The sequence below is a fragment of the Stomoxys calcitrans genome, chromosome 4 (genome assembly GCF_963082655.1).
Source record: "Stomoxys calcitrans chromosome 4, idStoCalc2.1, whole genome shotgun sequence".
In the NCBI taxonomy this organism is placed as follows: domain Eukaryota; kingdom Metazoa; phylum Arthropoda; class Insecta; order Diptera; family Muscidae; genus Stomoxys; species Stomoxys calcitrans.
In genome coordinates, this window is record NC_081555.1 from 49,297,234 (window position 1) to 49,321,310 (window position 24,077).

General features: G+C 40.6%; 4 protein-coding genes across 11 annotated transcripts in view; 2 read left to right on the forward strand and 2 right to left on the reverse strand.

Annotated features, from left to right (window-relative positions):
* The first annotated feature begins 1,214 nt into the window (after positions 1–1,214).
* On the forward strand, positions 1,215–2,656 carry LOC106088775 (dnaJ homolog subfamily C member 25 homolog). Its single transcript, XM_013254449.2, has one exon. It carries the CDS (start codon positions 1,514–1,516, stop codon positions 2,531–2,533), a length of 1,020 nt encoding a protein of 339 aa, XP_013109903.2. The 5' UTR covers positions 1,215–1,513; the 3' UTR covers positions 2,534–2,656.
* A 6,565-nt stretch (positions 2,657–9,221) lies between these two features.
* On the reverse strand, positions 9,222–10,714 carry LOC106088776 (transmembrane emp24 domain-containing protein 5). The gene is made up of 2 exons (XM_013254450.2): positions 10,639–10,714; positions 9,222–10,571 (listed from the first exon to the last, which is right to left on the reverse strand). The coding sequence occupies exons 1-2, from the start codon at positions 10,639–10,641 to the stop codon at positions 9,858–9,860; spliced, it is 717 nt and encodes a 238-aa protein (XP_013109904.1). The 5' UTR covers positions 10,642–10,714; the 3' UTR covers positions 9,222–9,857.
* A 2,000-nt stretch (positions 10,715–12,714) lies between these two features.
* Positions 12,715–19,326, forward strand: LOC106088782 (DALR anticodon-binding domain-containing protein 3). Its single transcript, XM_013254462.2, has 4 exons — positions 12,715–13,633; positions 13,699–14,014; positions 18,747–18,914; positions 18,978–19,326. The coding sequence occupies exons 1-4, from the start codon at positions 12,909–12,911 to the stop codon at positions 19,095–19,097; spliced, it is 1,329 nt and encodes a 442-aa protein (XP_013109916.2). The 5' UTR covers positions 12,715–12,908; the 3' UTR covers positions 19,098–19,326.
* An 805-nt stretch (positions 19,327–20,131) lies between these two features.
* Positions 20,132–24,077, reverse strand: part of LOC106088779 (chondroitin sulfate synthase 1) — a 63,741-nt gene continuing 59,795 nt past the window's right edge. For all 8 annotated transcript variants that reach the window (XM_013254457.2, XM_013254454.2, XM_013254453.2 and 5 more), the window contains exons 7-8: positions 21,227–21,640; positions 20,132–21,161 (exon numbers count right to left, since the gene is read on the reverse strand). In XM_013254457.2, coding sequence (XP_013109911.2) covers positions 20,170–21,161; positions 21,227–21,640 — 1,406 coding nt within the window. In that variant the 3' untranslated portion in view covers positions 20,132–20,169. The remainder of the gene's footprint in view (positions 21,162–21,226; positions 21,641–24,077) is intronic.

Here is a 24,077-nt window from a genome sequence, read left to right on the forward strand (position 1 = left end):
TGGTCTCGTCAACTTTGTGACACGCAGTGGAATAATATCGAGATCTGTCAGAATGCCGCCCTCCGAACTGCAACGGACTGTCTCCTCAGTTCTCATGTGGACCACCTCCATCAGAAGATAAAGATCCTACCAGTGCGGAGACATAACTACATGCTGTCTAAACAGTACTTTTTGGGCTGTTATCGCAGAGATCATCCAAATCATCATCTTGTGGATAGATATCCGCCGCCCAGAAGCCTTAAGTTAGATCTACATGGACTAGAGCTAGAGTTTCAGCGCTACCGGAGTGAACCTTTAGCGGCATATCTAGCAGGTCTAGTCAAAATTTATGCAGACACGGTAGCAGATGCGGTAAATGACTACCGGATGAATGTAGTCCTTGGAGAACGATCGTCTCCCATTGCACCTGAAGAAATTGACCTCCCCCGGCAAACCAGAGTAGTTCTGGCTCAATCCTCTTTTCGTTTCCCCATTCAAATTGAATGATGACATCATGTCTTTTAATAAACGGTGATAGCAAGCGGCGATAAGATTATGAGGTCAGCTAAACGGAGATAGCATTTTTCTCCATACAAACTAAGCGAGAAAATCCGCTTAAGAGCAAATAAAACACCCCTATTGAAATTAATGTTGGAAATAACATGTATGAATGATATTTAGAAATTCGAATACAGGAAAAGGCTAATAGCATGTAGCTCAGTCCAAAAAACGCTTGAGGGCGTATACTTGCTACGCGTAATGGCTGGTACTATGTTCGTTTTTCGCAGTTGAAAACACATGTTTTTCCCAACTACTTTCAAACAACTACTTCAAAATTGTTTCATAAGTTGTGGAGGAATGCCTCCTACTCAATTAAATCAGCTGTTATCAAAAAAGTAATAACGAAAACATTTGGCGAAAATCGAACAATTGTTTGTTTGTTTACATTGGACACACAGGTTGTCTCATTTGCACGAATGAGATAAAAATAAGAAGTGTAAAGTCTTCAAAAACATTGGAGATATCAAAATAACAAGTTGGCATTCCCAATAGCAAATAGTGTTAAAAATTCAAAAAGATTAAACTTAAATATTTTCATTACATACAAACGTTTTTATAATTTCATAGTTTGTATCAATTGGCACAGACCCTGTGAAAGAGAAATCAAATGATTGTGAACAACGAATCATATGATGTGTAGCCTACATCAGGCAAAACGAAAACCCCGGGAGAAAGAAAAAAAGAAATTCTTGATAAAACAAAAAAAGTGAGAGCGGGACAACTTTAAGCCCAATACAACATACGGCGATTCAACCATTCATCATTGAGAATTCAGCTTTGTTTTATTGAAAAAGCAACAAGTTAGTCAACGTCTGTCTTGCAGCCGGTCAAATATAGACAAATGAGTTCTTAAGAGGAGAACGATAAACGTGGCACAGCAACTATTGACCGTTAATGGTCATCATACTTTCGCCTGGTGTAATTGGCCCTCTCCTACTAGTGACCAGATAGCAAAAATTTAAGACAACTCAAAATGTTAGCCCGATGTTATTATCGTATGCTCATAAGCCTAGTGTTTCTTTTGGTGTTGCCTACAACGTGCTTGGGCTTGCTGGAAGGATTATATTGTGGCAAACAAAACTGTTACGATGTCTTGGGAGTAACACGTGAATCAACCAAATCGGATATTGGCAAGGCATATCGCATATTGGCCCGGAAGCATCATCCTGATTTGCATCGAACTGAGGAGGCGAAAAAAGAAGCCGAAATACAATTCAAAGCCATAGCAACTGCCTATGAAATCTTAAAGGATGATGAATCTCGTACAGATTACGATTACATGTTGGACAATCCTGATGAATATTATGCCCATTACTATCGCTACTATCGTCGAAGAGTGGCACCCAAGGTGGATGTGAGAATTGTGATTGTGGTCACTCTCACCATTATCTCTGTGATTCAGTACTATTCGGGCTGGCAGCGTTACGATTCGGCTATTAAATATTTTGCCACAGTGCCCAAGTATCGCAACAAAGCTTTGGAAATTGCCAAAGATGAAATCAACGAAAAGGTCAACAGCCGCAAGGGCAAGAATCGTCTCACGAAGGCCGACCAAAAGGAGGAAATCGAAAAGATCATAATAAAGGTCATCGAAGAGAAAATGGATGTAAAAGGTGCTTATGCGAAACCAACTGTTTGGGATGTTCTTTGGGTGCAAATCATAATCTCGCCATATACGCTTGCCAAATGGCTATGTTGGAATGTCAGCTGGATATGGAGGTTTAACATATGCAAACAGCCATACGGGCGAGAAGAAAAGTTGTATTTGATCCGCCGTTACATGAAAATGGGCGAGCACCAGTTCAACTCTCAGGAAGACAAGCAAATAGAAGAGTTCCTGCGACTAGAACTGTGGGACAAGGACAATTTTGAAGTGTGGCGCTTGCAGGAGGAAGAGGAAATGAAAAAGAAAATGGCTGAGAACCCTCGCTACAAATCCTATCGACGCTATATGAAAAATCATGGTCCTGGTCGAATGACATTCGAAGATTAAATAGCGGGGAATACAGGAGTGCCGAATTTTTTAAGTTTAATTTAAATGTCTATGCATTATTGTGTATTTTAATTTGTTTAAATGGTAAGACAAGCGTTTTTATTAAATATAATTTAGTACTAATTTTTTATTAAATAATATGCATTGTTTTTTCAAAAACTCGTTACGAGTTGCTAAGGGTAGGTTGAGAATAGTTCAGAAGGAAAAACCACAAATATTAGCCATTGGCCATACTCAATAACTGCTCATACGTTTGAAATACACAAATTTGCCATCTCGTGGTGTTGTAAAATAGCCATGTATCTCTGCAAAAGCTAATAGCTTATATGTATATGAGATGCTGTTCTTTTGGTCTAGTTTTTAGATTATTGACCCTTTCATCATTAGCATATTATTTAATATTTTTTACCAACCGGTTTTTGAAGTTTCATAACTAATGTGATTTGTACCTCTTCGATATAAATTGTTGCTTGTTTTTGTGTGCTCAAGTGTTTCTGTTCTAGTGGGGGGAATTTTTGTTTGTTTGCTGTTTTCTTTTCTAAAGAAATATTTGAACACTTGTGCTATGATCGTGCATACGTAAGTTGTACAATAGGCCGTATCAGTTTATACGCACAAATTGTCATACTATTTACCACATATCACTTGAATATTTAACAATATGATGTTTTGTGGAAATTAAATACTGGATTTCATTCTGAATTATAGTATTACTGTTACATATTCCATTCCATTATTGACAAGATTTATGGATCGATTATGGCTTGCAACTCAACTATAGTTGCGTTGCCAGGAGATTCCGCCATATTCCAGCTTAAAAGGAAATATGATTTCAAAAGGTTATTGACAAGATCTATGGGTCGATTATGATTTGCAACTCAACTATAGTTGCGTTGCCAGGAGATAGAACCATGAAATAATAATTAGTATAAAATAGCCATTTTTCCCCCATAGTTTTTTGTCTGTTAAGGCGAAGATCATTTTTATTTCATAATGCTCAATTTAAATTCTCTTACGAAAGCTCAATTATCAAAGTTTTTGCAATGGAAAAGTGAAGCCAGAAGATATCACAACACCAACCATAGCATGATGCGATTCGATTTTTGGTTAATGAAATCTCATCGAATCCTTTTAGGTGCAAAGGATTCAAGGGCCGTACTTTGGTAGGTTGTTCTTACGAGGTCTGATCAATTATTTTCAAATTTCGCATTTAAAAAAAAAATCAAAATAACGGTTATTTTTGATCAGACCTCGTATACTTTACTGGGTCTCAGATCATTACTTCGATGAGTTACAAACGGAAGGACGATGTTTGTATTACATTAAAGGGACAAGATAGTTATTGATGAATAAATAATTAATTCCTGGAAAAATTTAAAATAACGGTTATTGTATGATCAGACCTCGTATATTGAAATCATTGCGAAGATCCAATGCATGTGTTTATTTTCAGTTTCAACATTTTTTATGAACAAAGTAAACTGTAAACAAGTAAAAGTGTGCTAAGTTCGGCCGGGCCGAATCTTGGGAACCCACCACCAACGATTCTGCTAAAAATTTATACAAAATAAATATAGTTGAAGGGCATAATTTTATTTCACATACCAAACTTCTATCAAACCAGTAAAAAATAAAGCTCTAGGAACCGTTCAAGGATGATCGAGAGACCGGTTTACATGGGAGCTATATTAGGTTCTTATCCGATTTGGACCGTACTTGGCACAGTTGTTGGAAGTCATAACAGAACTCTATGTGCAAAATTTCAGCCAAATCGTACAAAAATTAAGGCTTACTGGGGTTCAAGAAATCAAATGGGGATATCGGGTTATATGGGAGCTATATCAGGTTTTTGACCGATTTAGACCGTGCTTGGCAAAGTTTTTGGAAGTCAGAACAGAATACAAACATGCAAAATTTTAGTCAAATCGGACAAAAATTGCGGCTTGTAAGGGCTCAAAAATCAAATCGGGAGATAGGCAGGCTGTAGCGCAGATGTTAACATGTCCGCCTATGACGCTGGCGAGACCATCAGAAAACATTTGCAACGGTGGTTTTCCTCTCCTAATGCTGGCAACATTCGTGAGGCATATAAACACTTCTCTCCAAAGAGGTGTCGCACTGCGGCACCCCGTTCGGACTCGGCTATAAAAAGGCGAGTTTAACTTGAATCGGACTGCACTCATTGATATACGGGAATTTTGCCCCTGTTCCTTAGTGGAATGATCATAGGCAAAATTAGCAATTCGCAATACTGCATTTTACTCGAGAAATAACTTTTATTCGAAGAGCACTCGTGTGCTTATTTTCCAATGTTTAAGTTTGTTTGTGCTGTGTTATAATTGTTTGGACTGCAGCCAACCGATTCCCCAATTTCTCGAAGAGATTTCCAATCTTCGAGATACCTAATGACGTGCTGACACATTTCCAAGTATATTTCTTTCTTTTCTTTTCCGATTTATATTTTTGGCTCAAAACAAACTCACTAAGTATAAAATAACTGTACACTAAAGACGCCAAAAACATTTTCCAAGGCTGTTCCAACTAACGATTACTCATTGCGGATGTTCAAAATTGAAGAACGTAGACTTTTATGTGTCTTAAAATATGAATTGTGTTATGTGTTCTGATAAAAACCGTTAAATTTCAAATTTTCTTAATTGTTATTTGTGTTGTTATTGGTTTCAAGTTTTTTGAAAAATTATCAGCCTATTTATGTTACAACATTTCCCGTAACAGCCATTTATGAGGGGGTATGTAGACTTTTCTGTATCACTGTAGGTCTTCCGACACACGCTCTTACTTGCCGCACCTATTCTACATTAGTGCGCCCGTAGTTCTACATGTCCGGTGATGATACCGAAAACCATACTAAATGAACGTTCCTTTAAAACGCTCTCGTATTGGTTTTAAATTAGAACGCAGATTAGGTGGTATAGTGTTTTACAGGGTAGCTGACACAATGTGTTACCAACGCAAATGACCACAATCTTATGGCAGCCGGGTGTTCGTATCGGATTGACACGATGGAGTCATCCAGCAACCAGGGCTGCCGCCTGAGTGTACAACACACTCATACAACAGCAATAACCACATATTTTGAGTGAAAATATTTTTTTTTGATTGAAATGAACAAAAGGAAATGCGACTTTGAGAGCTGCTTTGAAGCCGTAAGCACGTAAATATTTCGGTCGTAGACAAAGAAATGACCAACAAGACTACGCACTGTCATATGAAGCAAGTGTAAACCAAGAATGCACTTCATTTCATCCACACAGTGGCTGTCCAATTCGCCATATGCCAAACCGATGGGCACTTTTAGAAACCAATGTAAGGACTAAATAATATGGCAATATGGATGAAAGCCATTATACAAGTAGTGGCCAAAATAACGATAGCTTACAATTGTTGTTGTAGCCACATCTGCATGTGGTGGTAGCGATCCTCGCCAGGCTCCTATAGGTGTGAAAGCTGGTACCGGTCTATAGGATGGAGCGGATAAATAGGTCTGTGGCCCTATGTTTTGCAGATCAATTAAAGAATTAATAACTCAAAGAGATTTAGCGTAAAGTAGCGTAAAGTAAAGGGCGCCCGGTAGCCGAGTTGGTAGCGTGCTTGGATTACCAGTGCAGGGGTCGTGGGTTCGATTCCCGCCAGAAGCCTTGGTCTGTCGCTACTGTGGTATCACAATGGACTTAAAATTGTCTAAGTGAGTCTGTGAAGGACTGCCACTCTTACCTAACCTAACCTAGCGTAAAGTCGATGGAAGCGGTTCAAAACTGAAATACTTCATAGCCCTGAGAAAAGAAGTGAACAATGCCATACAACGAGCAAAAGCCAGTCATTTTGCTGATAATTTTTGTAGGGCTCGAAAAGTAAATGGAAATGCATCCGTGAAGTAGGAATCGGCGTCCCAATACGGGATAGCTGTGAGCACCACACTGGCTGGAACAATGAGGTTCGATCTGTGTGGTATTCAGTGCTGTCACGAGGAGCTTAGCTGCTAGCTACCGAGCGCCTCCACAGTTTGCGGATAGTGGAATGCTCCATACGGAGTAGCTGCAACGGCAGTCGCGGACAATCAGCAGTATCAAACGGAGAGTCTCAGTGAGAGGCCGGGCGGCACCAACTCTTGCACAAATACTGAGTGTCTATGATGCTCGATATGACAAGGCTGGTTATTGGCGCCTTTAAATAACCTATGGCCAACCTGTTCCCACGGCGATATGTCCTTTGGACCGGAACGACCTCGCTCACCTGCAGGAGCTTGACGAGGATCGCCATTTGCATATGAAAATGTGGCTACAACAGCAAAAGGAATCGGCGTAACATCCAAGTTTGCTATTGATGCAAACCATGATGTGTTGAATCCCCCATTTTATAAATATTCCATCAAACGCTGAACCTAACCATCCACGAATGTACAAAATGATATCCGCATATAATCCGCCGAACTTTCCCAAATTTACAAAATTTGAATTTTCCTGCGTCCGACCTGATGATGTATAAAAAAGATGCTCAATGATAAAATCAAATTGTGTTTCCCTAGATAATGTACATCCTAAACTTGCAACATCTTACTCATATTTTCAACTCTACATTACGGAAAAACTCATAAGTTGTACCAGTTCCCAAATCCAAAAATGGTAGTGAATACGGCCCCATCTCAATTCCTCCTTTTTACAAAGGCTTTTGAGTTCATAATAAAATTTAGGGCTACCTTAATGAACGGAGGTTTCTCTCGAATAAGCAGTCCGGAAGCACAGCTGCGTAACAACCCCCTGCAAAGACATAACTACATGCGTTCTAAGCAATACCTCCTGGGCTGTTATCGTAGAGACCATTCAAATCATCATCTTGTGACCTCATCCTCATGACCTAGAGCGTGAGGTTCAGCAATACTAGAGATCAAGCGGGTATAGACAACATTCAGGCAGACACGGTGGCAGATGCAGAAAATAGCTACCGGGTGAATGTGGTCCTTGGAGAACGACCGCCAACCATTGCACCTGTAGAAATTGACCTCCCTCGGCAAACCAGGGTCTTTCTGGCTCAAGTACGATAAGATTACTTCCATTGGTAGCTGGTATATTAATGCTTCGTGTCAGCTAGCGTGTATATTGGGCTCCGCCCAACATTTGCCCTTTCTTACTGGTTTCTTGTTAGTTTAAATTGAAATAAGATAAAATACAATGCAAACCTGTCAATTTTAGGACGAAGTTAATGCCAAACTCCAACATCTCAACTTAAAAAAACACTCAAACGTGTTGAAGAACATGGATATAATTAAACTTCTAATTGGAGTAAGGGTTTTTCTAATGATTTGAAAATATTAAACGAATCTTGAGATGAAAACTATCTTAGTTTAGGTTGGAGTGGCAGTCCTTTCCAGACTTATTTAGACAATATTAAGTCCATTGTTGTTGTCGTTGTAGCAGTTTATTGTGTTCTATCTTTCGTCAGCTTGATTCTGTTGAGTGTCAAGACTCAGGAACCCTGCGACTAAGATGGGATGCGTCCACAGGGATCTGGATCTGAGTCGAGTGGGCAGTCCATTTTGATAGCACAGTAGCGACAGACCGAGACTTTTCAATCCCATGGCAGCCGGTTGTACGTACCGGATTAACCCGATGGATTCCTCCATCGGCAAGGGCTGCCGCCTCAATGTACAGAACACTGCTCCAACAACAACAAACAAGGCTTTTGGTGAGAATCGAACCCACGACCCCACGCTGATAATCCGACCAAGCTACCAACTCGGTTACTGGGGCCGAGTTGGTAGCGTTCGATAAGTTGAAGGCAAACTGCACTTTATCAAAAAAACTAAACTCTAAGGGCAATAAAATGGAAAAACATCTGAGAATCGGAGGAAACCAATGAACATATCCTAGGTTAGGTTAGGTTAGGTCGCTAGTGTGATACCACACTAGCGACAGACTAAGGTTTTTGGCGGGAATCGAACCCACGACCCCTGTAATGGAAATACAAGCACGATACCAACTCGGCTACCGAGGCACCATAGATTGTGCTGGCTTGCGCATCTAAAAAAAAGACAAAAAATTAACGATGGCTTTTCCTTTACTTATGGAGCTGAAGGGCTGGAAAATCCCTGCCTACCATGAAGGCTTAAGGCGTTTAGAGACAAGATTCCACTAGAACACCTTTTTGTCACTCACTCACAACCTCATCAATTTGGACGGTTTTGTGGCATTTTCACCAGCCATTTCAGGCATCGACGACAGTGGATGACAGCATTCCTAGAGTCTGCCCTTCATGCGACGCAGCAACCAATAACACCTATTTATATGCAACGCTATCACGTCCTATATAATTGCAAAATCACTTTAACCTGCTCCGATAAAGGCGACTACATTTGGGTACCTCGAGCTAGGTATAGTCCAGATAGAATAATCCAAAATAAAACTACATTTAGTGTACTGCAGGTATGCTGCTACTTTCTCATTGTTTCCTTATCAGTCCTAGGTTTCATATTGCTCCAATACGATTCAGTCGATTTTCACTACACCGATTTCAATGGGGTTATCCGCAGTAAATAAAATTGAATCCCAATAACCGCAGTATCTAAAAGGAAAAATTTGCAAAATGAGTGAAAATAAAATAATTCTTCAATCTCATTTTCTTTTTTGCTTTAATTTATTGCTATCTTACAATTTACAAGACCATGTGTAAATAAATGTTATGTTTATAATGTATTTGTATTCACAATAAGACCAAGAACATATCAAAGAGTAACATGTATATTTGGGGAAAACTTCTATTAATTCTACATTCGCATGGGGTTTATATTTCATAGAAGTTTCTGAATCAAGCCCAGGTCATAATAACGTATATATAGATATGGCAGACATAGTAGATCAATTTTCTATTCTTCTACCTACATATGTATATCGATTGCTATTCGCTATTTTTTTTGTATTCATTTTATCAAAAGTGATTTGACATGGCATTCAAGATAAAGAAATGGCAATTTCGAGATACACGCCTTGATAACAGACCCTAACAAAAACAAATTTTTAGAGACGTGAGATTGAAAGAAAACTCCTAGTGGGCGTTTTTGGTGTATGTAGTAGTTGTGATGGCAAGTGAGTTATTGCTTAATAATACACGTATGATTTACATGGAATTTAAACCTATATAGAGATAAGAGAGAACACTATTCGTGGGATCAAGTTGTGAAACATATCGAAATCCCTGATTCGTTTTGAATTTATAAATAAAAAAATCTTTGGTTAGAAGTTATACGCGGCCGAAGAAGTAGTAGACATCACTGGGATCACAATATGAACCGAAGAAGTAAGACACACTTTCACAGATGCATGCGTTGCCAAAATTTACTCATGCGAGTATTCGTGTCAAATATGGAACGCACCAGAAAAACTTGCAGCAAACCTACAGCTATCATGGCGCATATCTGGAACATGGACCAGGTGTTGACTTTAATGAAGTTGGTTTCAGCTAAATTACGATCGCGTGCTTCATGTGAACGCAGCATATCTTGTATTTGCCGAGCCTTGGTCATCTGCATACGGATACGACCAATATAGTCCATTATATCTTGTACTTTCATCTCGTAAAATTCTTCAGGTGTCAAACCTTCGAATACATCATTCCACTGATCATCTCCCAGATTCTGTTCGCCCTCCTTTTCGACAATTAGCTCAAAGAAGACGGTTTTCCGGTTGAATGAGCTGAAACTGTTATCGAAGCAGAAGCGATAGTCGCCCTCTTTCTGGACATCGTGGCGATGAATGTTTTCGGGCTTTTTGAAGTCGCTCACTATTATCAGACCTATGGGATCCGCTAGAGAAAAGCTGATGTCTAAATCCCCATGACCGCCGTCGATTACTTGATATTCAATATCAATTGTTTCGCCCATTTTTACCGGGTGAAAATAACACTCCTTTTTGCCCGCATCAATGTGCACGGTCATTTCTTTGTCGTATGATTCCACCACAACCAATGATAATACGAAGCAACTCAGTGCAAAAAATGACTTTCTGTGAGATCGAGTTAGTAAATCCTAAAACGAGTAAACACACCAATCAGCCTAAAGATTTAAAGATACCAAAGACAACTAAAAAAGTTACCATTGTTTTGATGATAAACCCAATACACCAACTAATCGTGTTGAGGGGATTGCTTGATTTTATGACTTTACCCACTCTACTCTGTGACGCAAAACGAATAACGGCTGTCAAATGTCAAATCCTAAGTAGTATTAAGAAGACAACGTCATTAGGTCTGTTCGCGTACTTTGCCAGTAAAAATTTGCAGGAGAGTAAGAGCCATTTTACTCTCTTTAAAAAAATTTCGAACATAGTTACGCAAACGACTTCCAGTGAAAATATGAGAAAAAAAAGCTGAATTTTGTTTTGGTTGGTTTTTTATTTGCTTGCTTGGAAATCAATTATTTTTAAATAAAAAATTCTGGCGATATTTGTAAGGTATTTTCCTTAGATAAACATCAATTTATTGACCCGTGAGTGAAAAAGCTAAAAGGGTAGCCATTTGTACATATATCCGTGATCTCCGTGTCGCTGGACAGCCATCACAAATTACCCGATGGAGTCATTCATTAGCTCGATGGAGTCTTAGAGCGTACAACACACGAAGCTACTAATGTCATCCGTGGCGCCAAATCGCGCAATGCGCTGGTTCCGGACAGAATCTCTACACTGATGCTGAAGAATCTGGATCTGTCTGGAGTCGATTACCTTACAACTGTCCTCAGCCTATCTGAACACTATTATAGTACCCGATGTTTGGAAGATAGGCAGTCTGATCACGCTATTGAAATCTGAAAAGGACACGAGCAAGGGGGAATCGTGCAGACCGCTTTCTCTTCTCTCATCAGTAGCCAAGGCGCATAAGGGACACCTCCTCTCTTTGGACAATTTCCATTCGCCGAGCATCAGCATGCATTTCGAAGGCTTCATAGGACTACAACTGCTTTACATGACATCACCGTATACAAAAGAACACTTGTTGTACTTACAAAGATACCCATGACTATATTGTGGCTGGATAAATTGCTACGACCACTGACGTGAGGCTAAGGGAGCTTCCTATTTGCTCATGTGGCGGCTACGGACACTTTGCTATCATTCAGGATATCTGTATCCGTTCACAATTGGCAGACTAATTTGCACTAATTTTTTGCTTACCTCTGCCTTTTTGATCCATTTTGCCGTTAGCTTTTGTATTTTCATGTAACGGCTGATTTTTATAAACAGCAGATATTTACAAAACTTCTGTTCAAAGTTGCAAATTTCTGCTGGCAAAAAAGTCGGAGTAGGAATTCGTAGGTTCTCTATTTTCTAACTGGCAAAATTTGCTCTCTCCCGCGCGCTCTCTCTTCTGGCAAATAAACTAAGCGAAATTTTTGAGTTCCCGAACACAGCTATTAGGAGGTAGCGTCTTTAGCACAACAATACGAAGATAACAACAAGGAGAATGCAAACAAAAATCTGACATCTTAATACCGTCAAGCAGGATTCACTGAATAAGGTTAAGCCAAGCGATCAGCCGATATACTTTTTTTTTAATATTTGGCAGTACTTGGCATTGAGGATGTCAACTTGTTCTCTTTTTACATTCATTCTTTGTTTACGTTTTCTCCTATATGATGACATTTTCAATCGTCAGATTTGACATCCTTAATGATGTTTATGGGGCCTATCCACTTTGTGTTTTTGCATGTGACCTAACCTTCTATTAGTGAATCCTGACCGTCAAGCCTGGCCGGCTGTTAAAAGCTGTTCGCATGAGACCACCTTTTTAAATCTACCTTGGTTTAGACCAATGCTGTTTTGAGCAAACGACTCGTTTTCCCTTTATAATCCTTTGAAAACACATTGTTTTTCCTTTACTATATTTAAGGGCAAAACGACTCGTTTGCCACAAAAACGATTAAAGCATGTGAACCCAAATAAATGCCTAAATTGTGCTAAATAAACACAGCCCTGAATAATGTCAAAAAATTGAAATTGAATTATTTCCAAAAAATAATTATAAAATCAACAAAATTGAGCAGATAAAGCATGAAAAAGTAAATCTTAACAATAGTGCATGATAACATTTATGTTCGAGTGTGAAAAAGTGCAATTTCCTAAACATCCCAACTAGTGTGAACGGTGGAGGTGTTTTTCAAAACGACAAAAGCAAAACGAGTCAATGTAGACATGGCATTAGTGAACCCTTCCCCTTTTTTTTTATTTTACTTGCCAAATAAAACAAGCCTGTGGTAGTGGCAATAGTTTCAGCGACCGGTGTTTCTTTTTTTGTCTTATAGAGTCTATAAACAGAGCGGGGGAGCAGATTTTGAGAATAAACAAATACAAATTTGGAAATTTGAAAAATGTCTGAAAATCCTTACCAATCTTTGCTGCTCAACATAGCAGATCATTTTGTTGAAAACATTCCAACGCATGATACTTCGGAACAGTATCGCAATATAACAACATTGATACGAATACACAATGACAAGCTGGCTAAATTGGGCGAATGTAGCTTTTCGTGCAAGCCCGAAATATGGTCGAAATATTTTCCTGCCTCTGAGGGATACCAAATTGTGGAACATGCTTTTGAATTGCTGAATGAAACATCAGAAGAGAATCGGCAAGATCTTTTGAATGAAGCAAAAGCCTGGAATTTCCCAGTGGCAAAATTGGAGATTGAACAAGAACGATGCCACTTGCATCTGCAAAGAAGTTGCATTATGAAAAGCCTGATACAACAGGTCCTTTGCAGCACAAACATGTTTGGTAACATGCGAAAAACGCAAAAGCGATTTGTCCGCTTGAAGCCTTTGCAAGAATATGGATTAAGCTACCAGGATATTTCATTTTATAGAGCACAGATTGTACATCAAACTTTAAGGAGACTCTTGGTGCTTTCTCAGTGGCCCATTGTTGACGATTTAGCCGACTGTCATCCGGTCATGGACATTAACGTTTTGAGTGTGGCTTCAAAGGTTTCCCAGGAATTTGCACCGGATGTCTCAGTGACCATAAAATGTGGCTTAGTAACTGATCCCTTAAGAAAAGGACGTGTCTGCCAACTACCCACCGAGGAGTATTTAAGGTTTCAATTAGATGGTTTTATTTGCTATATTATTTGTTTTTTTTTAACAGATCTTTTTTTTGTAGTCTCCGTTCCAATAACATGTGTTTAATGGCCTTACATAAATATGGGGTACGTGTAAAACAGGACGCCCGTTTCTGTGCTTTAATGAAGCGCTTGGGAAGTGCAGCTGTCACAGTTGACCTATTGGAAGTGAGAAACTCAAGTCCTGTACAGATAATAAGAAATGGTCAGGGAAGTACAAAGGGTGCTTCATTTATTCTCTACAATTCCGCAAGATTGGAGTCGTTGCTGAGGACATTTGAAGAACGAATTGATAGGAGGATCTACGACCCAGTGCCAGAAATAAATGATATCGATTACAGTTTGTTAAAAGAAGAGGTATGTAAAACGTATATAAATAGGTATAAAAAGCGTTGATAAGTGTCAATAGAATGAGGCTCGACAGCCAATGTGTAGCCATTCTGGGCGTACACTAGCTTTACAATCAGCTGGTTGTGTGTACCGGATTGACGCGATGGAACCCTTCATCGGCCAGGAGCTGCCGCCTCAGTGTACGTGTTCGTCCGTTTTTCGTCATGGAAGAGGCACATCCCGGAGAGACTTCTGCGCACGCAAGATTTAAATCTTCAAATCTCTTGCAGCGGAAATCTTCATCCACATTGCTCACTAAAAATACGGGTGAGATGAATAATGAGCTGAACGTGAAAGTCGATGGAGTAGCGATTCCGGCAATCAAGTATCCAAAAAAACTTGGTGGCACATTTGACAGCCCTATACAATATTTTCACATGTCACTTGGCATGCTGACAAAGAAATCTTCAATCCCATGGCAGCCGATTGTACGTACCGGATTGACCCGATGAAGTCCTTCATCGGCAAGGGCTGCCGCCTCAGTGTACAACACACTACGACAACAACAACAACAAGAGATGCGCCAGGTTGTTCAACCGTCAATTTATCGTGCATCCCGAGAGAGACATGGCAAGGAGGAGAGCCATTCGCCGTATTCGTGGTCTCCGAGCCGATGAACAGCCATCACAATTTACCGTGGGCGAAGTTACGAATGTCATCAGTGGCGCCAAATCTTCCAAGGCGTTGGGCCCCGACGGAATCTCTACATTGATGCTGAAGAATCTGGATTTACACTGCACAGCACAACAACAGCTTTGCATGCCATCACCACACACATTTGCCGTGGCTTCAATCAACCCAGGCCATGTGATAGGACGGTCCTCGTGGCACTGGACCTGTCGAAGGCATTCGATGCCAAATTATTTGAGGACATCGCCAACACGTCCCTCCAGCCAGGCCTTAAACGTTGGGTCGCGAATTATCTGTGTGGTCGCCAGTCATTTGTGGAATTTAGGGATAAGAAGTCAAAACACCGTAGAGTGAAACAGGGAGTTCCCCAAGGCGGGGTGATATCTCCGGCTCTGTTTAACCTCTACCTATCCTCCATCCCACCTCCTCCAGACGGTATAGAGATCGTATCATATGCGGACGACTGTACGATCTTGGCATCAGGCCCCCCACCCATTGATGACATCTGCGATAGGTTGAACGTCTACCTCAACGAGCTTGCCTCATATTTCGCTGCAAGAAATCTGAAGATAGCCGCCACCAAATCTTCAGCCACACTGTTCACTACAAATACGCGTGAGGTGAATTCTGAGCTGACTGTGATGGTCGATGGAGAATTGATTCCGACCATCAAGTGTCCCAAAATACTTGGCGTCACATTTGACAGCTCCTACACTTTCTCCCCACATGCCACACCAATCTGCAATAAAGTCAAAAGTAGAAACAAGGTCCTCAAGTCACTCGCTGGCAGCACTTGGGGTGCAGACAAAGAAACCTTGTTGACCACGTACAAAGCAATTGGCCGGTCTGTGGTAAGTTATGCAGCGCCAGTGTGGTCACGTCAGCTTTGTGATACGCAGTGGAATAATATTCAGATCTGTCAGAATGCCGCCCTCCGAACTGCGACGGGCTGTCTCCTTAGTTCTCATGTGGACCACCTCCATCAGGAGACAAAGATCCTACCAGTGCGAAGACATAACTACATGCTGTCTAAGCAATACCTTTTGAGCTGTTATCGCAGAAATCATCCAAATCATCATCTTGTGGATAGATACCCACCGCCCAGAAGCCTTAAGGTAGATCTACATGATCTAGAGCGTGAGGTCCAGCGCTACAAGAGAGAACCTCTAGATCAAGCGGCATATCAAGCGGGTCTGAACAACATTCATGCAGACACGGTAGCAGACGCGTTAACTGGCTACCGGGTGAATGTAGTCCTTGGAGACCGACCGCCACCCATTGCACCCGAAGAAATCGACCTCCCCCTGCAAACCAGAGTGGTTCTGGCTCAATTACGTTCCGGCAGATGCAGCCGCCTCAATTCCCACAGAGCTAGGATTGATGCCGACGTGCAAGATGTATGTCCCGATTGTAACCAGGGACCGCACGATACACGTCACCTGTTTAACTGCCCGGCCAGACCCACTCGACTCAGACCCAGATCCCTGTGGACGCACCCCATCTTAGTCGCGGAGTTCCTGGGTCTTGACACTCAACAGAATCAAGCAGACGAAAGATAGTACACAATAAACTGCTACAACAACAACAACAACAACAAGGAAATCTTTATTGATCACGTATAAAGCAATTGACCGGTCTGTGGCAAATTATGCAGCGCCAGTGTGGTCTCGTCTGCTATGTGACACGCAGTGAAATAATGTTCAAATCTGTCAGAATGCCTCTCTTTGAACTGCGACGGGCTTTCTCCTCAGTTCTCTCTCCTCAGTTCTCAGTGGGCAAATACCTTCTGGGCTGTTATCGCCCAAATCATCGTTTTGTGGCCCAGAAGCTTCAAGGTGGATCTTCGTGGTCTAGAGCGAGAGGTTCAGCACTACATTAGAGAACTTTAAGATCGAGCGGTATATCAAGCGGGGCTAGACAACATTCATGCAGACACGGAAGCAGATGAAATAATGTTCAAATCTGTCAGAATGCCTCTCTTTGAACTGCGACGGGCTTTCTCCTCAGTTCTCACTGCACCACCTTCATCAGTGGGCAAATACCTTCTGGGCTGTTATCGCAAGGGTCATCCAAATCATCGTTTTGTGACCCAGAAGCTTCAAGGTGGATCTTCGTGGTCTAGAGCGAGAGGTTCAGCACTACATGAGAGAACTTTAAGATCGAGCGGTATATCAAGCGGGTCTAGACAACATTCATGCAGACACGGAAGCAGATGCGGTAAATAGCTACCGGATGAATGTTGCCCTTGGAGAACGACCGCCACCCGTCGCACCTGAAAAAATGACGTCGCCCGGCAAATCAGAGTAGTTCTGGCTCAACTACGATCCGGCAGATGCAGCCGCCTCAACTCCTTCAGAGCCAGAATTCATGAGGATTGATGCCGACGTGCAGGATGTATGTGCCGATTACGACAAGGGACACTGGACTCAGACCCAGATCCCTCTGGATGCACCCCATCGGCCATCAGCCGATAATGTGCCACGTTCGTTTAACGTTCGTCAACTCTCAACCAGGGCTGCCATATTAATTTAGAGGAAAATCAGCACTTTTCAAGAAAAAAACCGCCATATTTGGAACTTCAAATTTAAAATTCCTCAAAAAATCTAATACCACTACATATACCGAATTTTCACAAATGTAGGCAAAAATAGGTGGCAAATGAACTCAAGAAGTCTAAAAGATCCATCCATTTTCATAAGACGTATGTCCAAATTATTTCAGATTTGGAGTATATGGGGTATTATTGCAAATTTTGCCATGAACATTCCACTAAGGAACAGGGGCAAACTTCTCACATATCAATGAGTGCAGTTCGATTCAAATTTTAAGCTCAATGATAAGGGGCCTCCTTTTTATAGCCAAGTCCGAACGGCGTGTTGCAGTGCGACACCTCTTTGGAGAGAAGTTTTACATGGCATAGTACCTCACAAATGTTGCCAGCATTAGGAGGGGAAAACCACCATTGAAAATTTTTTTCTGTTGGTCTCGCCAGGATTCTAACCCGGGCGTTCAGCGTCATAGGCGGACATGCTAACCTCTGCGCTACGGTGACCTCCATGGTGGGTATATATATAGGGTCTAAAATGGGCTGTAACAGAGAAAAAAGAAATTTCATCAGGGGACCTGTATTAATGGCAATAATACAAAAAGGGACTTTATAACTCTCTGTACTCAATTTTAGCCGAATCTGATGAAAATACGCCTTTTGTGAACTGAGGGAGTTTAATCTGAAGGTCGGTCTGCCCAAAATAAAAATAAAAACAAAATGAAAAAAAATCAGCAGGGCCCGACCGGGATTCGAATCTGGGCACACGGAGTAACAGCGAGTGCCGTTGCCGTTGTCTGTCGTTCGAAGCCATCAATGCAACTTCTAACAGAGGCACAGAATCATGTGTACCACGGAAGTAGTGTAATTGCCACAGAAAAAAGTCTCAACATCTCATTATCTTCCCCGCATGCCCTACACATGTCATCACTGGCCGCACCGATTTGACATAAGTGAGCTCGTAGTCCTATGTGACCCGTTATGATACCACTAGCTATACTGACCTCCTTCTTACTTCCTTTCAGTAATAGGATTTTCGCCGTCCTACCGACCGTTTCGCACACTCGACGTCCTCGCGTTAGCATCACACCACTTCCGCATTCACGGATCTCCGTCTGCAAGACCGTATTATGGTCAGGCAGTCTAAAACAGATCTCAGTCCCTGGGTTCTCAATGTAGACCCCCAAGCCCACTCTGTACTCTAGCTTTGGAAGTAATCCATCAGATTACTTCCAAACATTTTTGCCATTTGAATCCATAAAAGATATTTTCACACAAAAAAATGTGATCGTTTGAATTGGTAACGCTTTGGTACAGCTGGCCTGATGTTTGATCACTCAAATATAGGGTCTCAAGTCTAATGTCTCTCAGCGTCAATTAAGGCTTAGATAAATTATCTTTTATGTGAATTGTAGATGGTCTCTTATCCACCAATGTGCTGATACGTGTTTTTTTTTGCTGCTAATGCACAAATCAATTTTGTCGGTCTATTTGTAGCCTTTTTAATCTTGTTTTCCATTTCAGGAGGAATGGCAAATGGCTTTTGCCTATTTAGCTGGTTTTCCCGATTTAATTGACCGTTGCCTGGAACAGTTGGATCGAGGTCTGTGCGCCACCCATTTAATTATAAGATTCCTAAATGGATTAGTGGCCGTATTTAGCGTCTACTATCGAAGAGTACGCATTTTAACGGTGAGTTGTTTATGTTATAATGCAGCAACTGAAGTGTTAAAATAATTATTGTGTTTGTTTCAGGAAAAGCGTGAACAATTGATGCCTTACGTATATTCTCGTATACTTCTCATACGAGCTGTACGAGAAATTCTCAATAAAACTTTATCCTTATTAGATATAGAGCCAGTAGAGTTTATGTGAATTCACAAATGTGTAGTTTTTTGTTTTAGTTTTGTTTACCAACCTCAATGAATTGTTGTCATTACTTTTAAGTTGTTTTTTGTGTTTAATTTATTTTCATTTATTTTGTTGATGCCTTATGGATATGCTTGCATACTTCCCATACGAGCTGTATGTGAAATTCTCAATAAAAATGTATCCTTATTAAATACAGAGCTGGTAAAGTTTATATAGATTAAAAAATGTTCTTTTTTTTTCATTTCAATGAATTGTTGTCATAATTTTTGTTTTAAGTGTTTTTTTTTGTTTAATTTATTTTCATTCATTCTCTTTTTACAAACATATCACATAATATTTATAAGATAGTGGTACAATACATAATACAGTAGTGTATATATTTAGTTAACTATAACTAAAGTTAGAAAAACACGCTCTCAGACAATACTAATTGCAAATAAAATGCATTTATCTTTCTTCAATTGAATTAAAAAAAAACTTACTCCCTAAATAATTTTTATGTTTGTTTTTCTAGTTATACATTCTAAGTAGCTTAGTCATCGTGAAGAGGGCAATTAATGTTTAGTCTTGCGATTTAGTCCCTTAAAAAACTAAGTTATTGTCAATGCCTAATACTTGTCCTTACCTCTGAATTATAAAGAATGAAAACTCGGGTTTTCAACGAAAATTTCCATTTTTGTTGTTTGGTGAAAGATATGAAAGAAACCCTACTATGGAAAGAGTTTTTTTTTGCAATTTCTTGGGCTTTCAATGCTGCTTCTGAAACCAACTAAAGTCGCAGATTATTAAGTGAATTTCTTCAATGGGCCAAAGTTTAATGGAATACTTTGTCCGTCATTCAGATGCACCTTAGCAAAGCCAATTTTAATTTATACAAATTCTTCTTCTAAAGACTAAAGGACTACGTCCACCAGTGTCTAGTCTTAATTCTAATGTAACCTAATGAAAGTATAATAGACGTCATCCTTAAATTCCTTTGGAAGGATAAACAAAAATCTTAATGCCATATGTTGTAGTACGAGTACCTAGCTAATAAATAAATTCCCGCCCTTAAAGTTATGATAAACTAAGCCCATCATCTCATCTCTTTTCTGCGGTTAAAATCTTTAATAAATTCAACATTTTCGAAATTGTCGTAGAACAAGTTCTCCATTAAATGGGTACTGCCCAATGAATTCGCCTTTGTGCCAAGGCACATATTGTACTGGGCCACATCTAGGTTGACATCACATGTGATGTCATGATAAATGTGTACCAAACTAGGATCTGGCGCTCGGAATACTGAGAGGCGCCGCAGCTGTGAAGCTTTCGCATTGTAATCTTCGGAAACTTCGGCTGTGTTAACCATAAAGGAATTTTGATGGTGTCCATTCTTGACAATTTTCTCCAGGAACTTGACATCTTCCAGGCCCCAGCCTGTTATGTCTTTGTCAAAGCCATTAATGCTTTCGTCCATGATATCCGACTTATAGATGGCACATATGCCAAAGCCAAACTGGCGGAAGTAACCACTTTCATTTGTTATCTCATCGGGTGAGATATATTGCTGTTCTTGCCGCCGGGGATCGTATTGACTGAAAACAATAGGCAAATAAACCTGTTTTCCTTGTACAGTGTTCATGCGAATTCTTTGCAGTGTTTCCGATTTGAATATCATATCCACATCTATGAAAAGTATAATATTGTCATCGTGTATATAAGACGATCGTGCAGCTGTATCCAAAGCCACTCCTCGAGAGAACTCCTCCTGGCGAAGTATATAGTTTATTTGATGGTATATATTGCGACCCTTCAGTTGCTTCAACAATTCCAGATGATCATTTACTTCTTCACCTTTGCCAAAAATCACCACAAGCAAATCACAATTTTTATCCTCTTTTAGGGCTACACTTTCATATACCTCCAAGAAACGCTGGAAAGTGGCTAAACGTCCCGCTATGGGTAAGACGAACACAATTTTTGAATTTCCTCCGCCATTTGGAGATTTGGCCGATGACAGGAGTCCAGGCAAAGAAAAATGATTGGACAATTTCTCCACACCTTGATTGAGAATGTTTTTAAAGAAACCTTTGCAAGTAAAAAAGAGAAACAATTCAAATGGCCTGTTCAAGTACTTCAAACTTTCCACTTACTTCTGTGTAGAGTGGTATTGTAGAAGTCCTCCTCGAACTCCTTGATAAATATACCAGTAAACGCTCGCTGTACATACAAATGTCTTCTAACTGGCACCGTCATTTTCTTGCCTCGATATTTTTTGTATATCAACAACAAATCCAATATCAAATCTTGGCCATGTAGAGCATTAAGTCTGGTGTAGCCATACAGTAACTCACGAAATTCTATAACACGTCCTCGCTGGCGCGAATAGTTGTTAATATTTTCCATAACTTCGGTAATGACATCTTCTAGGCCTTCTCTGGTGGCAGAATCGATTTTGTGTTTGGGATTGGCATGCTCTATGGAATATAGACCTCTTGCAATGAAAGACCACTCTAAAAGATCCTCTCGGGTTTTAGGTACACATTTATTCAAATCTGGGCTAATACCTGAAAAAAATGAAAAAAAGGCAAAAGGTAAAATAAAAAAATTGGAAGCTATTTTCTATGGAATAAAAGCCACTTATTAAAAAATAATTCAATTAATTAGAATCCAGACGTTTCCAGTGGGCTGGACTGTGCTTATCACCGCCATCCACACTGTCAACCATCTGGCTCAAGCCACGTGTCAATATTTAGAGTGTATAGTGCAATGCTTCTCCCACATATTTCCTGTTGGGCAAGTGAAACAATCTATCTCTCCACTAGGAACCTCCTTATGAAACGTTTTCGCCACATGCTGAGACTTTCTGGTTGATCTATTCCTTTTTGCAGTGGGCTGCAACGAGGTAATTTCCGAAAGAATAGCAGTCTATCCCGAAGAAGTTTGTTATTTGAAAAAGGACTCCTCTCGGCTGAGAGAAAAAGTCTCCACGCCCTGTCTAGTTTCATGATTGCTTTGACTGGTCTAGGAGTACGAACTACAACATTAATTTTCCTTCTCCCTCTGTGTGATCGCGATCTCGTTTTACCTGCAATACCTTCGTTGGTAAGAAAAAGCTTGTTGATGAGTATTCCTACACTCGGCATGTCAAGATCGAGTGCACTCTGCTTTGAACTTCAAGAGAAGTAGGAGGTTAGCTCCATCACGTGGTATGAAGCGCGGGTCCACCATCATGTGACGATTGGCTCTTCTCTTCGCTCTACTACTCTCCTAGTGCTCTGTATATTGACTGTTTAACAACCCGAATCTTCTCTTCGGAACCGTCAGCGGGGTTAGAGAGTAACATGACAGCAGACCACAAGTTACCGGTATAACACGCATGTTGCCCAGCCATGAGTTTCGATTCTATTTTTGGGCACTCCTTTGATTTCTAGAGTTAGGTTAGGTTGAAAAGAGGGTCCCCGTCCCATGCTACTATGGACATACACCTAAGCCAGAACACAACAAACTGCTATAACAACAACAACAACCTAGGTTAGGTTAGGTTGAAAAGAGACATACACCTAAGCCAGTAATCGGCTTGTTGTGCGCTCTAAATACCAAAAAAGTAACCCCGAAAAAGAAAATCTAAGTTAGGAATTTCGTGCTACTTACAAAATCCTTAATTGTTTTCCATGCCACTCCCCTAATTTGGTTCATGCTTGGTATTGCGTGGCCACCTAAGTACCGGTGTCTATTAGCCGCGAAATCCGGGTAACGACATAGGAAATGCTCCAACGTCTCAACATCTTCCCCATATGAACAACACATGCTATCACTTGCCGTGCTTATTCTGCGCAAGTGAGGTAGTAGTCCCATTTGTCTTGTCATGATACTTAAAGCCATACTGACCTTATTACTTCCTTCTAGAAATATCCCGTCTTCTTAGGATAAAGATGGCAAGTTTACTGTCCGTGAAGATGTTCACACTCGACGTCCTAGCGTGAACACCAAACCTCCCCACGCATTCCCTGATCACCCGGATCTCTGCCAGCAGGATCGTATTTATTATGGTCAGGAAGTCGAAAACAGGACTCAGTCCCTGAGTTCTCAATGTTGATCCTCAGGCTAACTCTGTCCTCTAGCTTTGATCCCTCTGTATAGCATGATCTTCCAGATGGCAATACCAGAGTTCCATCAATCTAAGACTATGCATTTGGCAGTAGTGTCTCATACTCGATCTCAAGCGTCATCTCAGGTGTCCGATAGGAAACTTCTTCTAAACCAATCAGGGTTTTCTATCGTCGCCTAGATTATACCGCGATGGTTTGACCTGCTCCTATCCTCTATCCATTATTCCATTGCCTCAAGTCAGTGGGTTGGATATATAGAATAGTCGTCACTCCGTCTTTGCCAATTCGACATGTTCTATGAACCTGTTGTGTTATCCTTACGTTTCACTTTTTCTCCATCACAGTCCACCAAACTACTGAGGCGTAACTAAGTATTGGTCTAATCACGCTCCTGTAGAGCCAGTAGACTATCCTCGAGCCTACGGCCCGTCTACATAGTGCTGAGCATCTGTGAGCCTTCTCAGTACGCTCCTGAATGTGACACCAATTCAGTTTCCTGTCCAAGATCACCCTTAAGTATTTGACCCTGTCAGATATTGGAATGGCGTGATAGAGAACTTCCGACAAACGTAAGCCTTTGAAGGAAGGGGATATCAAGGAAGGAGATATCAGGGATGATGATAAGTAAGATGTTTATTATCGGACCCTTGGCGGAAACGCTAGGAAGACATTATAGAGAATATCGAGTGAAGAATAAGCTAAGGTGGGGACACAATGCCAGACATAAACGAACTAAGTTGTATGGTATGAAAAATAATTAAGGATTTTGTAGCAGCACGGAATTCCTTAAATTAGCCTTTTATGGGCCCAATACCTTAAATCGAGAGATCGGACTATGACAGCTACATCCAAATCTATACCGATCTAGGCCGCCTTCAAGAAGAATATCGCT

Bases quoted from the DNA above. Each gene is read 5' to 3' on its own strand.
- LOC106088775 (XM_013254449.2), top strand. From the start codon at position 1,514: ATGTTAGCCCGATGTTATTATCGTATGCTCATAAGCCTAGTGTTTCTT.
- LOC106088782 (XM_013254462.2), top strand. From the start codon at position 12,909: ATGTCTGAAAATCCTTACCAATCTTTGCTGCTCAACATAGCAGATCAT. The intron at 14,015-18,746 runs GTATGTAAAACG...TTTCCATTTCAG, and splicing joins ACAGTTTGTTAAAAGAAGAG to GAGGAATGGCAAATGGCTTT. The intron at 18,915-18,977 runs GTGAGTTGTTTA...TGTTTGTTTCAG, and splicing joins GAAGAGTACGCATTTTAACG to GAAAAGCGTGAACAATTGAT.